The 19,564-nt window shown below is 57.1% G+C and overlaps 1 protein-coding gene across 1 annotated transcript in view; it reads right to left on the minus strand.

Annotated features, from left to right (window-relative positions):
• TCERG1L (transcription elongation regulator 1 like) overlaps positions 1-19,564 on the minus strand; it is a 182,843-nt gene that overhangs the window by 128,320 nt on the left and 34,959 nt on the right. Inside the window, exon 4 of the mRNA XM_038579146.1 lies at positions 12,435-12,617. Within this exon, the coding sequence (XP_038435074.1) occupies positions 12,435-12,617 (183 nt within the window). The remainder of the gene's footprint in view (positions 1-12,434; positions 12,618-19,564) is intronic.

The following is a 19,564-nucleotide window of genomic DNA, read 5'->3' on the forward strand; positions in this document are numbered from 1 at the left end:
CAGACCCTCACCTGTATCCCATCCCCCAAGCCCCACACTGTCACCTATATCCCATCCCCCAGGCCCCCAGACCCTCACCTGTATCCCATCCCCCAAGCCCCACACTGTCACCTATATCCCATCCCCCAGGCCCCCAGACCCTCACCTGTATCACATCCCCCAGACCTACACCATCACCTGTATCCCATCCCCCAGACCCTCACCTGTACCCCATCCCCCAGCCCCCAGACCCTCACCTATACCCAACCCCCAGCCCCTCACCTGTACCCCATCCTCCATCCCAGCTACCCAGGGACTGCTTTGCCTGATCTTGGGGAGGAAGCCAGAAACTCAAGATGGACAGACCGATGCCGCAGGACAGTGAGGGGTCTGAGACCTGCGCCCTCCCCCTGCAGGCCCAGGCCGGGCCTCTGATGGGACGATGACCACAGGCATGCAGACCCACAACACTACCAGGAAAGAGTTGAAAATTACTTGAAAACGTTCAGATAGAAAATTACTGAAACTAGTCGATCTGACAGATGCTCTCGCTCTCTCCCCGGGAGGGGCTCTTAACCGCTGGGCTCCGAAGCCGCTCTGTGCCGCGGTATTCCAGAGCGATGCGGCGCACGGCCGTGCGAGGCTGCGTGTGGGCGTGGAGACGTCGTGGGTGCTCTGCACATGTTGGTTTTCCCATAATGGCTTTATTAGGATAGAATTCACACAGCATCCAGTCCACCCATCGGAATGCAGCGGGGTTGTCACCAGATTCACAGTCGTGAAACCATCACCGCAAGCGGGGTTTGCATATCGTCACCCCAGAAAGAAGCCCCGTGCCATTAGCAACCGCTTGCCCTCCCCGCCCGCCCACCCCGCTGCACAGCCTCTAACATTCTACTTTCTGTGTCTGGATTTGCCAGTTCTGGACGTTTCATGTCAACAGAAGCACAGACCGTGCGGTTTCCGGGACGGGCCGGGGTCGCTGAGCATCACCTGTCCAAGGCTCCTCCGTGTGGTGGCAGGTGTCGGCTCTTCCTTCCCTGCTACGGCCTAGGAAGGGTCACCTGATGGACGCCTGTTGTGCGTCACGCTGCTGCGGGCACCTGTGTGGATCTGCGTTTTCCCCTCCTGTATATTCCCAGAAGCGTTGCCCTGGAGCCCTGTGGCCCGTGGGGCCACCCGCAGCACCGCCAGACCGCCTGCCCCCCTTCTGCATTCAGCAGCGTCCGAGGGGTCCCAATCTCTCCACGCCTTCACCAGCTCTGGTCACGACCTGCCTCTTTCGTTCCAGCGAAACGAAGTCCGAGGGTCCACCCCGGGGGGGACCAAGCGCGCTCACCCCACCCCACCCCACGGGCGGTTTGATGTGCATTTCTCGATGGCTGCACGGTGTTGGGCATCCTTCACGCGCTTACCGGCCGTCTGCGTGTCTTCCTGGGACCAATGTCTCTTCGGGTCCTCGGCTCACTCACTGGGTTCTTTGTCTTGCGTGTGTTACTTCTACGAGTCCGAAGGACTCTGGACCGAACTTGAGAATGGTACGGCACATGGAAAGTGACGGCCGCCTGCACATGGTTCACGCGGCCTGGATGGCTCCTGCTGAGCACAGGCTCCTCGACGTTAGACTGCGAGCCTCATAACAAAGTCTCCAGATCCCCTCCCGGAGCGAGGGCACAGCCTCAACGACCGTGAAACTCTAACAGAAGGAGCCCGCAAGCATCCCCGCTGCCCATCCCTCAGCCATTGTCCACAGGTACCCTCCGCCTTTTCCTTCTTTCTTTTTTTTTAAATAGTTTATTTATTCATGAGAGACACAGAGAGGCAGAGACACAGGCAGAGGGAGAAGCAGGCTCCATGCAGGGAGCCCGACGCAGGACTCGATCCCAGGACCCCGGGATCACACCTGAGCCAAAGGCTCAGCCTCTGAGCCACCCAGGCATCCCCACCCTCCGCCTTTCCTACCATCCAGGCTCCTTCCATAGGTTCCCTTCCACCGGGTCAATCTCCAAGCCACACACATCCCCGTGGAAACTCGACAGTGCTGGTTCCTGCTCACATGCAGGCGGCCAGGCTGCAGGGCAGTGCTCACACTCGCCCGCTCGCTCATGCACACATGCTGGGGGTGGGCTTAGGGAGGGGCCCACAGCCGTGCCCTTTGTCCCTTCCAAGCCGAGGAACGCTCGAGCTGTCGGCCGGGACAGAGAACCCGGGCACAGGGGACAGCCCTCTACCCTTGCTCTTGGGATGATTCAGACGTGGGTCTCCACCCAGCGACGAAGGCCACACTCGTGGGGAGCAGCAGGCACCCGCCCTGTGCCCTGCAGGAAGGCTGCACTGGGCACAGCTCCGGGGGCGCAGAGCTGCCAGGAGGGGTAAAGAGCTCGCTGTTATCGTGTGCTTGACCGTGAGGCTAAGTGGGCTGGAGCCTGGGGCCCCGCTGAGGCGATGGAAGACGCAGCAAGGGCCTCCCACCCGCACGCCCGACAGGGCTGCCAGCAGAGCCCACGTGGCCCCCGAGCGATCCCCTCGGAGACCGTCACCTAAAACCAGCGAGCCCAGCCGTCTGCGTGGGTTTCCTCAGGGGTTGTGCACGATTGTGAAGAAGTGGAAGGAGCCGCAGGTATGGAGTGCTGGGTGCAGCCCTGTGCCCGTGGCCAATCCTGCGTGCTCGTGCGCTGTTTGCATTAGAGAGCAAGGTCCCAACGGCCTGCAGAGGCCAACGGATTAGGGGCAACTTTAATATCTCATTGATGCTTCTTGATTATTTTCTAAGTGAGCATTAATCACTTTAATAATTGGGGGAAATCTATGAAGGATATAACAGAAAGGAAAACAAGAGCCAAAGCAGATGCCTTCGGGTCACCAACCACTGTCCCTGGAACTCGGCCACCATGTAAGGCGACTGACGATGCCAGTCGTCGTCCCCAGAGCTGTTCTGAGCCCGTGGGTGCATTTCTTGCTGTGACCGGAATCAGAGCGCGCTGGGGTGTGGGTTGGACGAGGCAATGAGGAGGCAACGAGGAGGACGAGCTGCAGGTGGAAGCGTTGAGATGTGCGTCTCTTGGGCAGGGGACGGTGTGTGGTGGCGGCGGGCACGTCCAGCCTGCGTCTGGGTGTCCTGACCACACACGGCAGACGGCCTGGGGCGCGCACAAGGCAATGCTGTCCTTCTGCAGCAAAACCCTTCTTTTTTTTCGAAGATTTCATTTATTTATTCATGAGAGACATAGAGAGAGAGGCAGAGACACAGGCAGAGGGAGAAGCAGGCTCCATGCAGGGAGCCTGATGCAGAACTCGAACCCGGGACCCCAGGGTCATGCCCGGAGCGGAAGACAGATGCTCAGCGGCTGAGCCACCAGGCGTCCCAAGCAAAACCCTTCTTAGGTGAGCACATCTCCGCAGGCACAACGGAAACGTACAAACCACGAGAAGCCTAGGAACACCTTTACATCCATGAATCTGCAAATTCAGGAGAACAGGACCAACTCCAGGGAAGGAGAAATTTGCCAAAGTTGACTCAGGAAAAATAAAGAAAACATACATAGTCACGCGGTCAGGAAAAAAGAAAAGTAAGCTATTACTTAAAAGTCTTCTAACAACCTCGACCAGAGACGCCAGAGCCCAAGAGGCTCCTGGGGAGTTCCCGCGGGGCTTCCCGGCGCAGACCGTTCCTGCCTCACAGACGCGCTTCCAGACGGAGACGGCGTGCAGCGCACAGGAGCGGGGACCCCGTCACGGCAGCAGCGCAGAGGCCGGGCGGGGGCCGGCGGGGGGCGGGCAGTGGAAGGAAGGGCCGGCCGCAGCTTCGGGGTGCCGCAGGGCGATGCCGATGTTCTGGATCTAGAAGCTGGGGCCGCGACCCCGCGCTTGGTGCGTGACAGTGGCCTGCACGCTCACAACAGCGGATGGTTCACTGGACCTTGTGTGAATATTTACCCAACACAGAACGTGCACGTCAGCCTCATTCAGGAAAGAAAGAGGTTGTCCGTGGGGATGTTTCTGAGCAGGGACCGGGGGGCCTTACGTCCAGCGCCGAGGTCGGGGGCTGCCGAGGGGACAGCGGGGCCGGGCCGCCCGAGGGCACAGCAGACCGGCAGGGCCCAGGGGCTGCGTCGCCGGCGCCGACAGCGGCCTGACCAGAGAAGAGAGCACAGAGCTTTCTTGGGGACGGGGGGCGGTCTGGACCATGCGGTCGGCCCCTTCCACAAGATGAGGTGGGCTCCTCTGGGCCTCCCCGCTCTGCACCCCGGGTCCCCCTGCCGCCCTCTCGGAGGGGGGGGCACCCCACCTGCAGGACCCTCCCCAGCCCACGTCAGCACACGGGATCCGGGACGGCTTCCCGGAGTGCGAAGGTCAGTCCCGCGGGGGGAGCACCTGCTCCTTCTCAGGCTCCGAGCCTTTAACGGCACCACGCGATGAAACCGTGGCCGGGTCGGACTGTCTCCGGCCCATAAACACCCACCAAGGACACCGGGAGCTGGGGCGCCGGCCCCAGAGGATCGCCCAGAGGCTGCCCATCAGCCGAGCATCAGCCTCCCCAACGAAAGGACAGCTGCATGACAGGGTCCCGAGAGCCCGCCACCCCAGGGCAACACCCTGCACATCATTCATACCCCAGCCTGAGCCCAGTGGTCCTGAGCCACCTCGGGGAAGGGGTGAAATGACCCCCGCTTGCTCTCAGTCTGCTGCAGGCAGCTGGGGATCTCTCCCCCACCGAGGCAGGGGCCAGGCAGCTGGCTGACCTCCCAGGGACCGCGGAGTTCCCCTCTCTAGGACACCCCGGGGGAGCACCTTGTCTCCGCCTACATTCTGCGCACAGGGCGTGGCCTTGATCCTGTCTCCTCATCTGCTGGAGAACAGAGGCCCTCCCAGACGTGCCCCTGGTCCCACTGCTCCCCCCCCGACCCCGAGCGCGCATCAGTGTCCCCCCCACCGCCGACGCCCCTGCCGCAGTTGCTGTTCCCACGGCGCCGTCACCACAGGGGGAGCCAAGGGCCCGGGAAGGACCCCTGGTGCTCTGGCTGCGGCACGCTCCCAGCACAAGGCTCCGGCCCGTGCCTACGGCAACCAAGGCTCCTTGGAGCGTGTTTTCCATCAAAGTGACCACGACACACGGCCTCCTTCTCCCTCCTCAGCCTCCCACCAGCCTATTCTTCTCCGGCCCTGCCAGGGTCTCCTGTAAGACGCAGACGACCACCGACGCGCAGGCCTCCTACCGCCAGCAGTGCTGTGTGTGGATGTGGCTCTGCCGCCCTCCTCTAGCGGGGCTGGCCACGGACTGGACCAAGGCCTCGGCTGGATCTGGCCAACGTCCGTCCCCACAGTGCCGGGAGCCCCACCTCCAGGGTCCTGGCCCCTGATTTCAGCACCACGGCTCGACGGCCGAGTGTGATGGCCGGTGGGAGCGAGGGACGGCTGGCGGCACGAAAGGCCACTGCACAGGGGCTGGGTCCTAGCGGGTCCACCCTTCCCAGCACCAGGACCTCCCCACCTGGGACTTCACCAGCCTCCCACCCTAGCTCCCGGCTTGAAGCAATGGGATCAGTTGCACGGGGTCCGGAGCCTCTTCAGGCTGAGAGCGTGGGGTGTGGGGTCCCGGGAAAGTCACATCTCGCAGGAACGTAGCCGTCAGGGCGTGAGCACCCTGTGGAGTCCTCGCCAGCGATGCCGAGCCGACGAGCAATGTCAGGAGCCAGGTCTACAGCCCCGGCCCTACCAGGAAGGTCAGCCCGCGGGTCAGGCCTGGGCGGCGGGGTTGGGGTGTGCGGGGAACACCTCCCAGCAGCCTGTCACCTCTCCTAGCCGGCACCGCTCTTACCCTCCCTGCCACATTCAGCAAAGAGGTGACGGGAGCAGCTTTGCCCCGAGCGCCTGGCCTTGGCACCAGGCTCATGGCGAATAAGACACAGAAAGTCCCTGCCCTGGGATCTAACATTCAGGGTGAAGACAGACTAAGCAGCCCCAGACACCAAAGAGAACTGTGGACAACGAGGAATGCTACTAAGTGAATAAGCAGGTGAGGCAGGGTTTATTCGAGGGGAGAACCGGGTCTCCAAGCTGAGGCCTGAATGAGGGAAGAGCCACCAGCCCTGTGCAGCGCTGAGAGAAGCGCGTGGAAGGTAGAGGGAGAGGCCTGTGCAAAGGCCCTGAGGCAGAGTGGGGATTTGGGGAGCAGTGCAAGAAACAGGCTGAGGTCACACAGGGTGAGTCCGGGTGCTCTGGGTGGGGGTCTGAGGTTTGCCCCAAGCTCCCGGACACCCCCCCCCCCAGGAGTCCTAAGCAGGGGAAGGCCTGGCATGCTATGTATTTTTGAGGCATCATCTGTGGCTCCGGCGTGGAAAACAGCTTCTCTGAAAGGGCGCGGTGGGAGCAGAGACGGCGCGCAGCAGCCGCAGTGCGCAGGTGGTGCTGGCCTGGACGAGGAAGGCGGCCTCGGTGTGGGTCTCGGAGGGTGAGGGGGACGGGGTGGACGCAGGGGGTCAGGCAAAGGGAAGAGCCAAGGATGCCCCCCGGTCAGGCCGACTGAGGGAGGGGTGTCCCCGGGAAGAAGGGGGATTTACCCAAGGGCTGCAGGGGGAGCGCGTCGTCGTGCTCTGTTTTATGAGCAGGACTGTGTGTCGAGAATCAATACTCCCCTTATCGGAGAGCGGGGCTGAGATGCTCATCAGAACGTGCAGGTGCCCAGCGGGAAACCGGATCCATTAGCACAGGCCCTAGGGAGCCTGGCCCTGCACGTAAGGCGGGGCGGGGGCCTGCGGGGAGAGGCGGTCGGCTCGCCGGGAGCCCTGAAACACGCCCCCACCCCGCCAGGAACAAGCGGGAGGGGAGCACCGCGCTTGGCACTGGAGGGGACAGCCCAGGACGCGTGGTGTGGATTCCCACGAACGAGCGAAGGCTTTGCCAGGGGGACGCGATGGCATTACAGCTACACGAGATGAGATGGCTTAAAAAAAAAAAAAAAATCATGCTGAGCAAAAAAAGGGCAATCACCGAAGAACGTATGGATTATGGTATTTATGTAAAATTCAAAAAAGCCTAAATGACAGAGTGTATTGTTTGGAGATCACACGTGTACAGGAGGCATATTTCTAAGACACAGCAAAGCAGCGATTGGCACACGTTCCGGAGAGTGATTACCCCCGGGGCGGTCGGGAGGCGAGGCTCCCGGAGCACGGGGTGGGCCGGGGTGGAAACTTCCACTTTCCAGGCTCAGACGCAGGTTTCGGGGCTTCTTCTTACTCGGCGCAGACACAGACATGCGTTCCTGTGCGTGATGGGTTCCCAGTGTTTGTCTTCCAAGAAGGGGTGAGCTGGCGCCAAGGGTGCAGACGGCTAATGGGGCTGAAGAGCCAGGCGTCTGTCAGGAAGGCGGGGGGAGGGAGCCCCCCGGGGGAGACGGGTCAGGGGAGGAGCTTCCCCAGACGGACGCGTTAGGGCACACACGCTCGCAGGGAGGACTCACGGTGGGGGGGCAAATCCCGGCATCCCCCCACCCAGGTCCCCACTGCGGGATCTCCATTTAGGGAAATCTGCACTTTCCAGGCCCGGAAGGCCGGGATGCCAACCTGAGTATCTGTGGCTTGTGCACCGTGGACCTCAGACTCTATGCAGAGCCTTTTTGGTTGTTTCAATCCCATAATTTTTCTATGAAAAGCAGCCTGATCCCTGTGTTGGAGGCACGTATGCCCTCCTCACGGAAGCCAGCTGAGTCCCAGGCACTGTGCAGTGTAATTTCATTGTTATAAGTAGTTTTGTCTTGAAAACCTCTAAAATGTGAATACGTATTATGACATTTTTGATTACAGCAGAGGAGGAGATAATTCCTGGATAAAAAAGGAAAGCCGTCCTCCCCCACGGCCGGGTTATTGTTGTCACGAACCTGCACCAACCTCTGCGGCCGTGGCTAACGAGGGCAGCCCGGCCCCACGGAAGGCCTCGTGGCAGGGGGCGGCGCGGGGCTTCCCTGGCTCGTGATGGAGCCCGGATGCTCCCCCCGATAGACGCTACAACAGTCACTTCCCAGCTGTTCTGTGGCAGGACACAATGTGAAATTTAAACCATTAAATAGTTCTGGAAGCAAAAGAACAGGTGGCAAATGGTTTCCAAGGCAGATGGTACTTTTTAATAGTTGTGTTCCACTGTCGGTGGCTCTACTAGCGGCTGTAACTATCACTCATATTTTACCTTTTTCACTTGAATGCTTGCAAAATGGGGGTGAAGGTTTAAAACTAACTACCATCTTTCTTTATAAAAAAAAATGAATTAAGTCACTTATTCCCTCAGCTCGGGGCAGCGCTGGAGTCAAGCTGTGCTGTGGCATCCAGAGGGCAGTGGGCAGGCCGGCAGGTGTGAGCCCAGGGACCTGGTAGGTGTGAACCTGGGCAGCTGGCAGGTGTGAGCCCAGGGACCTGGTAGGCATAAGCCTGGATAGCCTGGTGGGTGTGAGTCTGGGGACCTGGCAAGTGTGACTCCAGGCAGCTGGCAGGTGTGAATCCAGACAGCCTGGTAGGTGTGAACCCAGGCAGCTGGCAGGTGTGAACCCGGACAGCCTGGTGGGTATGAACCTGGACAGCCTGGTGGGTGTGTCTGGGGACCTGGCAAGTGTGACCCCAGGCAGCTGGCAGGTGTGAACCCGGACAGCGTGGTGGGTGTGACCCCAGGCAGCTGGCAGGTGTGAACCCGGACAGCCTGGTGGGTGTGAACCCGGGCAGCTGGCAGGTGTGAACCCAGACAGCCTGGTGGGTGTGACCCCGGGCAGCTGGCAGGTGTGAACCCAGACAGTCTGGTGGGTGTGACCCGGGGAAGCTGGCAGGTGTGAACCCAGACAGCCTGGTGGGTGTGAACCCGGGCAGCTGGCAGGTGTGAACCCAGACAGCCTGGTAGGTGTGAACCCAGACAGTCTGGTGGGTGTGACCCCGGGAAGCTGGCAGGTGTGAACCCGGACAGCCTGGTGGGTGTGACCCCGGGCAGCTGGCAGGTGTGAACCCGGACAGCCTGGTGGGTGTGACCCCGGGCAGCTGGCAGGTGTGAACCCAGACAGCCTGGTGGGTGTGAACCCGGGCAGCTGGCAGGTGTGAACCCGGACAGCCTGGTGGGTGTGACCCCAGGCAGCTAGCAGATGTGAACTGGGTGGCCGGGCAGGTGTGAGCCCAGGCAGGTGGCAGAGGCCCCTCTGCAGCGCAGCACATTATCCCCCGAGACCAGAGGGTCTCCTTAAACCCCAGGAAATAAACAGGAGACAAGATCCATCTTTCCCCAGACGCTTCCTTCTTTAACTGAAGGTCTAACGTTTAAAGGAGCAGCTGGAACGGAGGCAAGCGCCTCCAGCCTCGAGCCCGCGGAGACAGTGGACGGAGGCCGTGCGCCTCCGCTGGCCATCCTTGGGTGCCCGAGCTGCCAGCCAACAGGGGAACGGGGACGCAGTATCTCCAGGCGCCCACCCCGCCTCACCTTCCCTCGACCCCCCCCCCCCCCGCTGACTTGGGGGCCGGCGTGTGCAGAGGTCACGTGCATCCCCGAGCCGGCCGTACTCAGCCTCTGGACACACTGCGTGGACGACGGCCGCCAAGTGGGGGTAAGCGCAGAAGGATGCAGACCGTGGTACCCGACGCGCACTGGGTGGGACGGGCGGACACAGCACAGGACTGACAGGCCGGGGAGGGGACGGACGCGTGGATGCACGTGAGCACGCGGCGCCGTGGAAGACACCGGCTCCGGGGGAAACCCCAGTTCCTGACGGATGTGGAGCAGCTCACGGGGCTCCTGACACACGGCGCCTGATTCAAATGTGAAATCATGTTAAAGGCATAGAATTAAGTGTAAGTCCGACGGCTCATCTTCTTTCCAGCAATAAGCCCGCGTCCTTCCGGCTCCTGCGGTGACTGGCTCACGGACGCTCCCCCGTGCACTTATGCACACAGCACTACAGGTGTTCACACCTTAAGGGGAGTTCTAGAAACCAGGGCCTCTTGATGGAAGCACTGCTGACATCTTGGACCAGGGAATTCCTTATTGTGGGCTGGCCCGGGCGTCGTGGGGTGCGTGGCGGGGTCCCCGGCCTCTGCCCACCAGATCCCAGGAGCAACCACCAACTTGTCACCACCAAAAGCCCCCCTTTCTTCGGCCACGGCCAGCCATCTGCCTCCGGGTGAGAAGCCTAGAGCTCAACCCCGCAGGGCTGCTGAGCTTATCAGGCTCTCATGACCACGCCGAGAGTAAAAATAAAATAGTCCAGCTTGTTTACCTAATATGGGAATTCTCTGGGTAAAAACAAGATTATTCATCTGGGGAGATAAAATTCACACGCTTTTATAAAATCAGTTTCAATATGGAGCACACTTCTCAGACAGGTGCGTTCTTGGTCTGGGAGGCCTCGCTCCCTGGGGATGCCGTCCTGCCTGGGCCCCACCCAGCCCTGACGGGAGGCTTCATCCTTCTCCCATCCCCGTCCCCTCCAGTCGCCTGTGTTCAGGGGTGTCCGGAATTTCCCAGCTGGCTGCCTGAACCTGCACCGAGCACGCTCGTCAGCCCTGGCACAGCTCAACTTCACAAACCGCGCTCCGTGCAGCTACTGACCAGGCCAAACTGCCCGCTCAGCCTCCTCCGAGCCAGGGTTCTCAGGAAGTACTCAAGGAAATTCTGGAAAGTGCTCATCACGGGCACGGCCAGTCTCCCCAGATGCCTGCAGCTGACGCCAAGGGCAACCCGGCGAGGTGGCCTTGTCTCCCCCGGGCAGGGCCGCAGCCACCACTGGTGCCAGGGACGGATGGGCACAGGGCTCAGAGGTCCCCTGCCCTGGGCGGGGGTGACGTATCGGGACCAGCCCCCCACTTTTATTTCAATTCCCACCCAGGCCCTCTGCTGCAGCGCAGGGTTTTCGGATCAATACGTCACGGGCCACTTTAGAAGCTGCCGCGTTGCGCCCCCTCCCCTCTTCCCGACGGCACATTTCGGTGGTTACCTCCAAGACAGATCATGCGGACGCTGGTCTTCCTCTAACCGAAGGCACGTTACGGCAGATTTGATTATAGCACCTTATAAAATGCAAACACTAGAAAGACACCTAATTATTATGTCTCTTTATAAATCATTTGAGGCACGGAGAGCGAAGCCACCCTGGGGTACACGGGTCTGGGCTCCTCCTAAGATTAATTTTCTCAGAAAACAGTAAGTCATCCTTAATAAATGCCAATGGACTGATGGATTTTAACTGAAATCTTGACACAGCTGTAAATTATGCTCCACACAAGAGATTATTTATGTGTTTTATTTATTTCCCCCATCACACCCTAAATGCATGTTCACTAACAGCCTGAAATAGAAATAATATTTTGTTCTTGAGAATACAATGTTCTACTGACCAGCTAATTTGTCAAGCCAATAGAGAAATACGGACGCCGGAGACCACGTCTGATTTCCCAGATACAACGTCAGGAAACCAAAAGAGCGAAACAATGAATCCAGGTTTTTTTCCTCTTTCTCCCGTGAACCTGGATGTGCATGCGCCTCGCTATCTAGTGATGCTTCTCCTGTTACTGATAACCTAGCAATCCAGGGTATTAATGCGAACATTAGAATTCTAGTATCAGGTTAATATTAGAACCCAAAGAATTTTTTATTCAGGTTTCTTATCATCTCACAAGCAAACCTGACACTGAAGTCGTAGTACTAGCTCTCAAGATTTCAAAAAAGTCGTTCCAAATTCACGTTGCTCTCGCTACATTCTCAGGAAGGACCTAAACTCGCGCTCATGGGGGCTTGGACACACGGCAGGCCGGTCACCGCGAATGGACACACCTACAGCTGGGATCACACACGTGGATGAGAGACTCGCAACCGGACCAGGACCCGGGGCCCCCATCCCCCGCTGGACCCCCGAATGCGCATCTCGGCTCCACTCGGGCTCTCGGGGTGTCTCCCGGCCCCACGTCCCCCCTGAAGATGCTCCAGAAGCAGCTCAGGCCTGTGCACTGAGGAACCCAAGGGCCTGGTGACGGTCTATGCCCCTCGCGGTCGGTCCCCCCGGGCCCGTCAGGGACTTCCCAAGGTCCCCACGCCCGGTTCAGAACGAGCCCCACCCGCAAGCCCAGTCTCAGCGTCGCACTGTTCAGTGGTTTATTGACCTAGATCTTCAGCTCTTGGGGTCTTTGCTTCCTCCCGAGCTCCGTGCCAGAAAACCCACAAACCTCTGGCTTTCCTGAATCTCTCACTTACTACATGACTCCCCCTAACAGGTCAGTAAAGGGACGTCTCATTTGTCCAAACAGAAACTTCACTGCAGAAAGCGCCCAGGCCCCCTTAGCGGAGTCGAGGTCCGCTGCGCAGAGCCCGGGAGGCCCAAGTGCACGGCGCCCCCAGGCGCCCCCCACACACGAGGCCGGGGCTCGGCATAGCCGGGTGCAGGCTGCTTCCCACCTGCTCCCTGCTCCGGGACCCCCCGCTAGCTCCTCGCTTACCTGAGAAGGGGGCGGTCCTCAGGGGTATCTTGATGGGCGCCAACGTCAGGAAGTGGCAGGGCTGCACGCTGGAGGGGGCCGGGCCCCCCAGTCCCTCGGGATCCACAGACACCACGGCGGCCGCGGCGGTGATGGCAATGCCCGGGCTGCTGCTGACAGGCTTCAGGCCGCCGTGACAACCACCTGCAGAAAGGGGACGGGGAGGTGAGCACGGGGGTGCCCGGTGTCCCTCGGGGGGGGAGCCACTTCATTAGGCAGCACACGAGCACCCAGAAAACAGGAACAGCACCAACCCGTTTCTTGGAAGCCCACGCCGTGTGCCAACATCCCAGGGATAAACGGGGTGCCTTCTCCATCTGTCAAAATGTTGACTGTGCGCAGAGCACACGCGCACGCTGTGATGCTCAGTGAGTCACAATGCTTAGTCACCAGGGGACGTGCGTGCCTTCGAGAGCAGTGACTTGGCCACGGTGCCCGCGCGTCTCATAGGAAACCAGGGGCGGGGGGACGGGGACGCGGCTCCTCGGAGCCGCAGGGGCTGAGACCAGGGGCCAGCGCGGAAAGGCGGGAGGTGGGCTGGGCGGAGAAGGCCGCTGGGGTCAGCGCGGAGAGGTCCTCGGGGCCCCCGGGGCTCGGCTGGTCCCTCAGGACGTGGCTGCACCTGCCCGGCCTCCGCAGAGGACAAACCCCATCCCCAGGTCAGCCGGGGGCGGCCCCTCGTGAGCATTCAGGCTCCACACGCGGAATTCAGCTGGTCTCTCCCGGAATAACTGGAAACCCTCGGAAGTTTGTTTCTGTCGGTGACTTTCTTGTAAGGTTTTTTTTTTTTTTTTTAGGAATCTTCAGTCCCTAAAATAATTGTGGTTTCTAGGAAATACTCTGTAGATACCAGCTTCTATTAATGGTGCAAGTTCTGGAAAGCAATCTGGAAATATGTTTAAAAATTGTTAATATAGGGATACCTGAGGGGGTCAGCGGTTGAGTGTCTGCCTTCGGCTCAGGGCGTGACCCCGGGGTCCCGGGATCGAGTTCCGCATCGGGCTCCCTGCAGGGAGCCTGCGTCTCCCTCTGCCTGTGTCTCTGCCTCTGTGTGTGTGTGTCTCTCATGAATAAATAAATAAAATCTTTAAAAAAATAAAAAAATAAAAATGTTAATATAGTTTACAGCTTTTGAATAATGTTTCCTTTCCTATAATGCCCCCACATGCCCGACGCCTGGGGATAAAGGTTTATAGTGAGAAACTAGAAAAACCAGCAAAGGCCAGATGGTTTTTTTGTTTTGTTTTGTTTTTTGTTTTTTTTTTTTAATTTATGATAGTCACACAGAGAGAGAGAGAGAGAGAGGCAGAGACACAGGCAGAGGGAGAAGCAGGCTCCATGCACCGGGAGCCCGACGTGGGATTCGATCCCGGGTCTCCAGGATCGCGCCCTGGGCCAAAGGCAGGCGCCAAACCGCTGCGCCACCCAGGGATCCCAAGGCCAGATGGTTTTATAAACAATGGTGTGTCTGGTCAACGAGGCACTGAACAGCCAGCAGACTCATACGTGGATGAACAGCCAGTGCAGTAGGGGGAGGCGCGCAGTAGGTTCAGTCAATAGAGCAAATTACAAAATCATGTATATTCCTACGCTATAGAGTCACTCAGTCAACAAATCCTTATCCAGTTGACTAGATGCCAACCATACTCTAGCTCTTAGGGACAGAGCAGTGCACCACAGAGGTGTAAGGCCTGCCTTCAGGGACCACGCCTCCCACGTAAGGAAGACGCATGGTCTATACTTTCCTTACTTTCCTTGCTTATTTGCCTGTGTGTCGTAGGTTGAAGGGCACAGCACAGAAACAGAAAGCACGGAATTGGTGGGCGGGTTTCACGTTCACACGGGGTGGCCTGGACGGTCTGCCCTGGGGAAAGAATTTGCCAGTGACAGCCCGCAGGAGGCAAGAGAGGGGAAGAGCGGGCCAGGGAGGGGTGGGGAAGTGCAAAGGCCCTAGCAGGTGCCTACCCAGTGTGTTCCAGAGGCTGCAAGGAGGCCAGGGAGGCGGAGTGGAGGGTCAGAGATGAGGCGATGTGGGCGTGGGCGTCGGGGGGCAATGGTGCTTTGCAGGCACAGGGAGGCGTGTGGACCACAGGAGGGCAGGGTGCGGGGGATGGGGGGTTGCCCTGGCTGCAAGGTCCTACAGAGTCTTCGTTTCTGTCTCTCCAGAGTGTTCAAATTCCCTCTGATGGGCATATGCAAACTTTGAAAGGTAATTTAAGTCTTACAGAGTAGCGTTGACAGAAGAACGGAGCAGCAAGTAGCCCGCCCCCCAGCTCCCTCCAGGGTTAACCTCTGGCATCAGTGAGGTGCCCGTGTCACTGCTGGTGAAACAGCACTGGCGTGTCGTGATTAACCAGAGCCCATCCCTTACAGCAAGGTCCCATCCCTTACAGCAAAGTCCCATCCCTTACAGCAAAGTCCCATCCCTTATAGCAAAGCCCCATCTCTCACAGCAAAGCCCTATCCCTTACAGCAAAGCCTCATCCCTTACAGCAAAGCCTCATCCCTTACAGCGAAGCCCCATCCCTTACAGCAAAGCCTCATCCCTTACAGCGAAGTCCCATCCCTTACAGCAAAGTCCCATCCCTTACAGCAAAGCCTCATCCCTTAGAGCGAAGCCCCATCCCTTATAGTGCAGCCCCATCCCTTACAGCGAGGTTCCCCGATCTTGTGCTGCGCGTTCTCTGGGCTTGGCCGCAGGCCTAATGTCATGCACTCACCATCGCACAGTGGAATGCAGAACAGCTTCGCTGCCCTAAAATCCCATGTCCCACCCGTTCATCCCCTTCCCCACCCAGCCCCTCCCCCGCTGCCTGACAACCGCAGCTCTTCTTCCTGTCTCTTCCGTCTCTACAGTTTCCCCTTTTCCAGAATGTCCTAGAATTACAACTGTACATTATGTAGCCTTCTTCAGACTGGCTCCTCCCACTTAGCAATGCATATTTGAAGTCTCTCTGTCTTTTCAAGGCAAGGTTAAGTCCTTTCCTTTTATCACTGAGTAATAGTAAGTCGTCTGGAGGCACCACGGTTTACTCATCCACTCACTCCCTGAAGCACATCTTGGTTGCTTCCGACTTTTTGCAACTATGAATAAAACAGCCGTGAAAATGTGCATGCGTGTTTTTGTTTGGCCGCGCGTTCTCTATTTGGGTAAACACCGGGGAATGTGCCTGCTGGATCGTATGGTAAAGCAGCATTTAGCTTTGCAAGACGCTGCCAGACTGCCTCTCAAAGCGGCTGCACCGTTGGGCGTCCCCGCCAGCCAGGAACCAGAGCTCCTGCTGCTCCCCGTCCTCGCCAGCATCTGGCGTCAGCGTTCCAGATTTTGGCCATGCTGACGGGTGTGTAGGGGTGTGTCCTTGTGGCCGTGTACACATTTGCAGTCAGGGGGGAAAAAAAAGCCCATTATCCTAAATATGTTATCTTACTTGATAATAAAAACCCATTACAGAGAATTTATAAAATGGAGTGAATAAGTGTGTAAAAATGTCCCTGTGGACTCCCCAGCTGAACACTGCTGATATTTTATTATGTAGCAAACCAGCAGTTTCCTGGCGGCACGGTCTGGCTGTCCTGGTGCAGTGTCATCATCAGACGACATGCACAGCTTTTTCAGGAGATGTTACAAAATAAACACTTCCCTTATCATTAGATGGCTCACCCAGCCCAGTTATTAACTGGAGCCGAGCCTATTCCAGGCAATAGTCCTGCCACACAAATTTGCCATCTTCACTACTATGCCCCATCATAACAGGTGTTGCCTCCTATAAATAAACATGACATAAACAACGGTTTGCAAAAACGTTCATTTCTGCATTTATTGCTCTGGGGTAGATGCTCAGTCAGGGTCAAGACAGTGTGAGTATTTTTGGCTGTGCATGTGTCAGCTTAATGAGGTGATGTTGTGAAAGTCAACACACCGTAACAGCCCTCCACAAATGCTTCTTATTAAATTTGGCTTCTCTCCCTCAGGATTTACACATTTATATGATCTCACCGTAGGTGTGTTCACTGGGGGTTGAGCACCCAGTTTGCACCGTTCAGAAGTAGACCAGCTGGTGTGACACATTGACAAGATCCGTGACCTCGGCGACATGCTGCCTGGTGAGTTTGTCTAATAAACCCGACCTGCTGTTCAAAAGGAACATGACCTTTTAGCAAGAAATGACAAAGAAATTACTGGTGTTTTAAAAGAAGTGGATGCTAAGGCACAAGGATCTTATAGATAGACGTGCAGGGACATGCTTATTATCACATGATTTTATTGTCAAAAGTAATAGGTCACTTCCTGATTTCAACTCTACTATGAAGCTATAATCACCCAAACAGTATGGTACCGGCATAAAAATAGGCAAATAAGCCAACGGAACTGAATCAAGAGCTCAGAAATAAACCCAACCATATGTCGTTGACTAGTATTTCACAACGGAGTCGTGGACACTCGGTGGACAAAAGACATCTCTTCAGTAGACGGTGCTGGGATAACTGGGTAATGACACTGGACCCATGTCTTACACGATTCACAGAAATTAACTCAAAATGGAGTAAAGCCTGAAATATATGACCCGAAACCATGAAACTAGAAGAAAACATGGGAACAAAGCTCCCTGATAGGGGTCTTGGTGATGATTGGTATTTTTTGTTTTTGTTTTTGTTTTTTTGAAATTACACCTAAAGCACAAGCAACAAAAACAAAATCGACAAGTGGGCCTGCATCAAACTCAACAGTTTCTGCACAGCAAAGGAAACCTTCCACAAGGTGAAAAGGCAACCTGCAGAATGGGAAAAATAGGTATTTGCAAACCATGTATCTGATAAAGGGTTAGTATCCAAAATATATAAAGAACCCCTATAGCTCAATAGCAAAAAACAAACAAACAAAAAAACCCAGAAATAATCCAATTTAAAAATGGGTGAAATACCTCAATCCTCGATAGGAGTTTCTCCAAAGAAGGTGTATGAAAGGCCAACAGGCAGGTAAACAGGTGCTCCCCATCACTCCTCATCAGGGAAATGCAAACCCAAACCATGATGAGGGATCGCCCCACACCCGTTAGAAGGGCCAGCACCCCAAGGATGAGATGACAGACCCTGGCCCTGATGTGGAAGGGAAGGAGCCCTCGTGCGCCGCTGGTGGGAACGCAGAGCGTGCAGCCTCTGCGGGAAACAGTACAGATCCACCCACACATCAAATATGGACCGAACACGCGATCCTGCAGTTCCACCTCCGGGAAGACACCCAAAGGTAATGGAAACACTAACTCAGACATCTACACTCCAGGCGCACGGCCCGATTCACAACAGCCAAGGCGTGCAGACCACCACGCCCGTCGGTGGATGAAGAACGTGTGTGTGAATACACGGGCTGCATTTCAGTCATAAAAACTAGGAAATCCCGCCATGTGTGACAACGTGCACGGACGCCGAAGGCATTCTGAGCGAGCTCGGTCAGAGAAAGACCAATGGCACACGATTTCCCTGATAGGTGGATTCTTAAAAGAAAAAAAAAATATGATCGTAAAAACGAAAACGCAGACTCATAGGAAGAGATGAGCACCGTGGCTACCAGAGGCCGAGGAGTGGAGGGAGGTGTCCGAGGGAGAACTTCCAGGGGCAAGGGAAGTGCTGGGGCATCGCGGCCAGTGATCCACAGAACGTGGTTGACAGGATAAGTCCTGAGCGTTCCCATCACATGGAGAAAAACGTTTTCCTCCTTTCTTTGCCGAGTGTCGTGTCCATACACGCGGGTGGGGGTTCGCTGGACCTACCGTGGTGACCGATTCACAATGCACGTGACTCAAGCCAATGCAACGTCCACCTTACGCTTAAACAGTGACGGATGTCGGTTACTTCTCAATAAAACTGGAGAAACGGAATGAGGCAACTGCAAAAGGTAACTCGATACGTATACCATGTCTACTCTTTAAAGAAAAAAAAAAAGTCTAGAAAGACTCTTGAACCTGCTTTGAATTCATTGGGTTACATATAAAAATGCAGCCCCCTCTGGCTAGTTCACAAAAGCGACTGAACGACATCAGCGAAAAGTTAGGACGTTGCTAACCGGCAGCAACAAAATTGGGCAGATTTGGTGGAGAAGATGGAAAGGCGTCCTGGTCTTCTGGCTGCAAGGGTTCCTTCCTCCTGCAAGGCCCAGGCGGCGGTGGGGAGCACCGCCTTGATGCCTGAGGCAGGTGCTGGTGTGGGAGCAGAAGCTCGCACCCAGCCCCCGGCAGGCCGAGAGCATGCGTGAGCCCGGACGTGCCGTGCACGTGTGCCAATGAGCAGAGTGCACTTCGGGACCCGGGGCTACAGGTGAGCACACGGTAATAAAATTCGAGGAGCCCTGCTTGGGCAGGAAGTCGGCCGCCCTGCGGCTTCCTCTGAGTTCCTCCCCTGCACGCCGTGGCCAGCCACTCACCAAGCGCCGCTACCCGCCGGACGGCGCACAGCTCGGGAATGAAGGGCGACGTGAAAGGAGACACCTGTGCAAACAGAGAAGCGCTGGCAGGTGCCTGCTGCCCACGGACGCCAGCTGCTCCCCGAGGGGTGGCTCTTGAGCCAAGTCTTGGGAGATGGGCAGGCACTCAGTGAATTGCGTCCACTGATAATAATTATCATAACTTGCTTTCCCGAAGGACCGCAGAGAATCCCTGAGTTGAGTAAACAAACAGTGAGATAAGAAGTCCGGCCAAAAAACCTGCTAAGCCAGCTAAGAGATAAGCCAGAGATGCCGTCCCATAAGGCTTCCTTATAAAAATCAATGTTTTAAGCAAAACTGATTAACCGTGAGCTTCCCTGAAGACAGGCTGAGGAGAGAGTGCGGGCCAGCAGCTGGGGGCTCCGTGTGGCCAGGCCCTCGCCCCAGGCCGCCGCTCCATCCTGGTCCCGTTATCCACCCCCTTCTCTGATCCCAAACTTGCAAAAGAGCTCTGTTTGCATGCTTTATTCTGCGTGACCCCCTAGTAGCTAGGTGAAGGAGAACTACGGTCTCTGTAGCCTAGGAGAGCGGGGCTCGGCGAGGCTTAAGGAACTCCATCCACAAAGGCCCTGACAAGGACGGCACCAGAACGCCAGAGTCAGGGGTGTGTGAC

Source organism: Canis lupus, chromosome 28, assembly GCF_011100685.1.
Source record: "Canis lupus familiaris isolate Mischka breed German Shepherd chromosome 28, alternate assembly UU_Cfam_GSD_1.0, whole genome shotgun sequence".
Taxonomy (NCBI): Eukaryota; Metazoa; Chordata; class Mammalia; order Carnivora; family Canidae; genus Canis; species Canis lupus.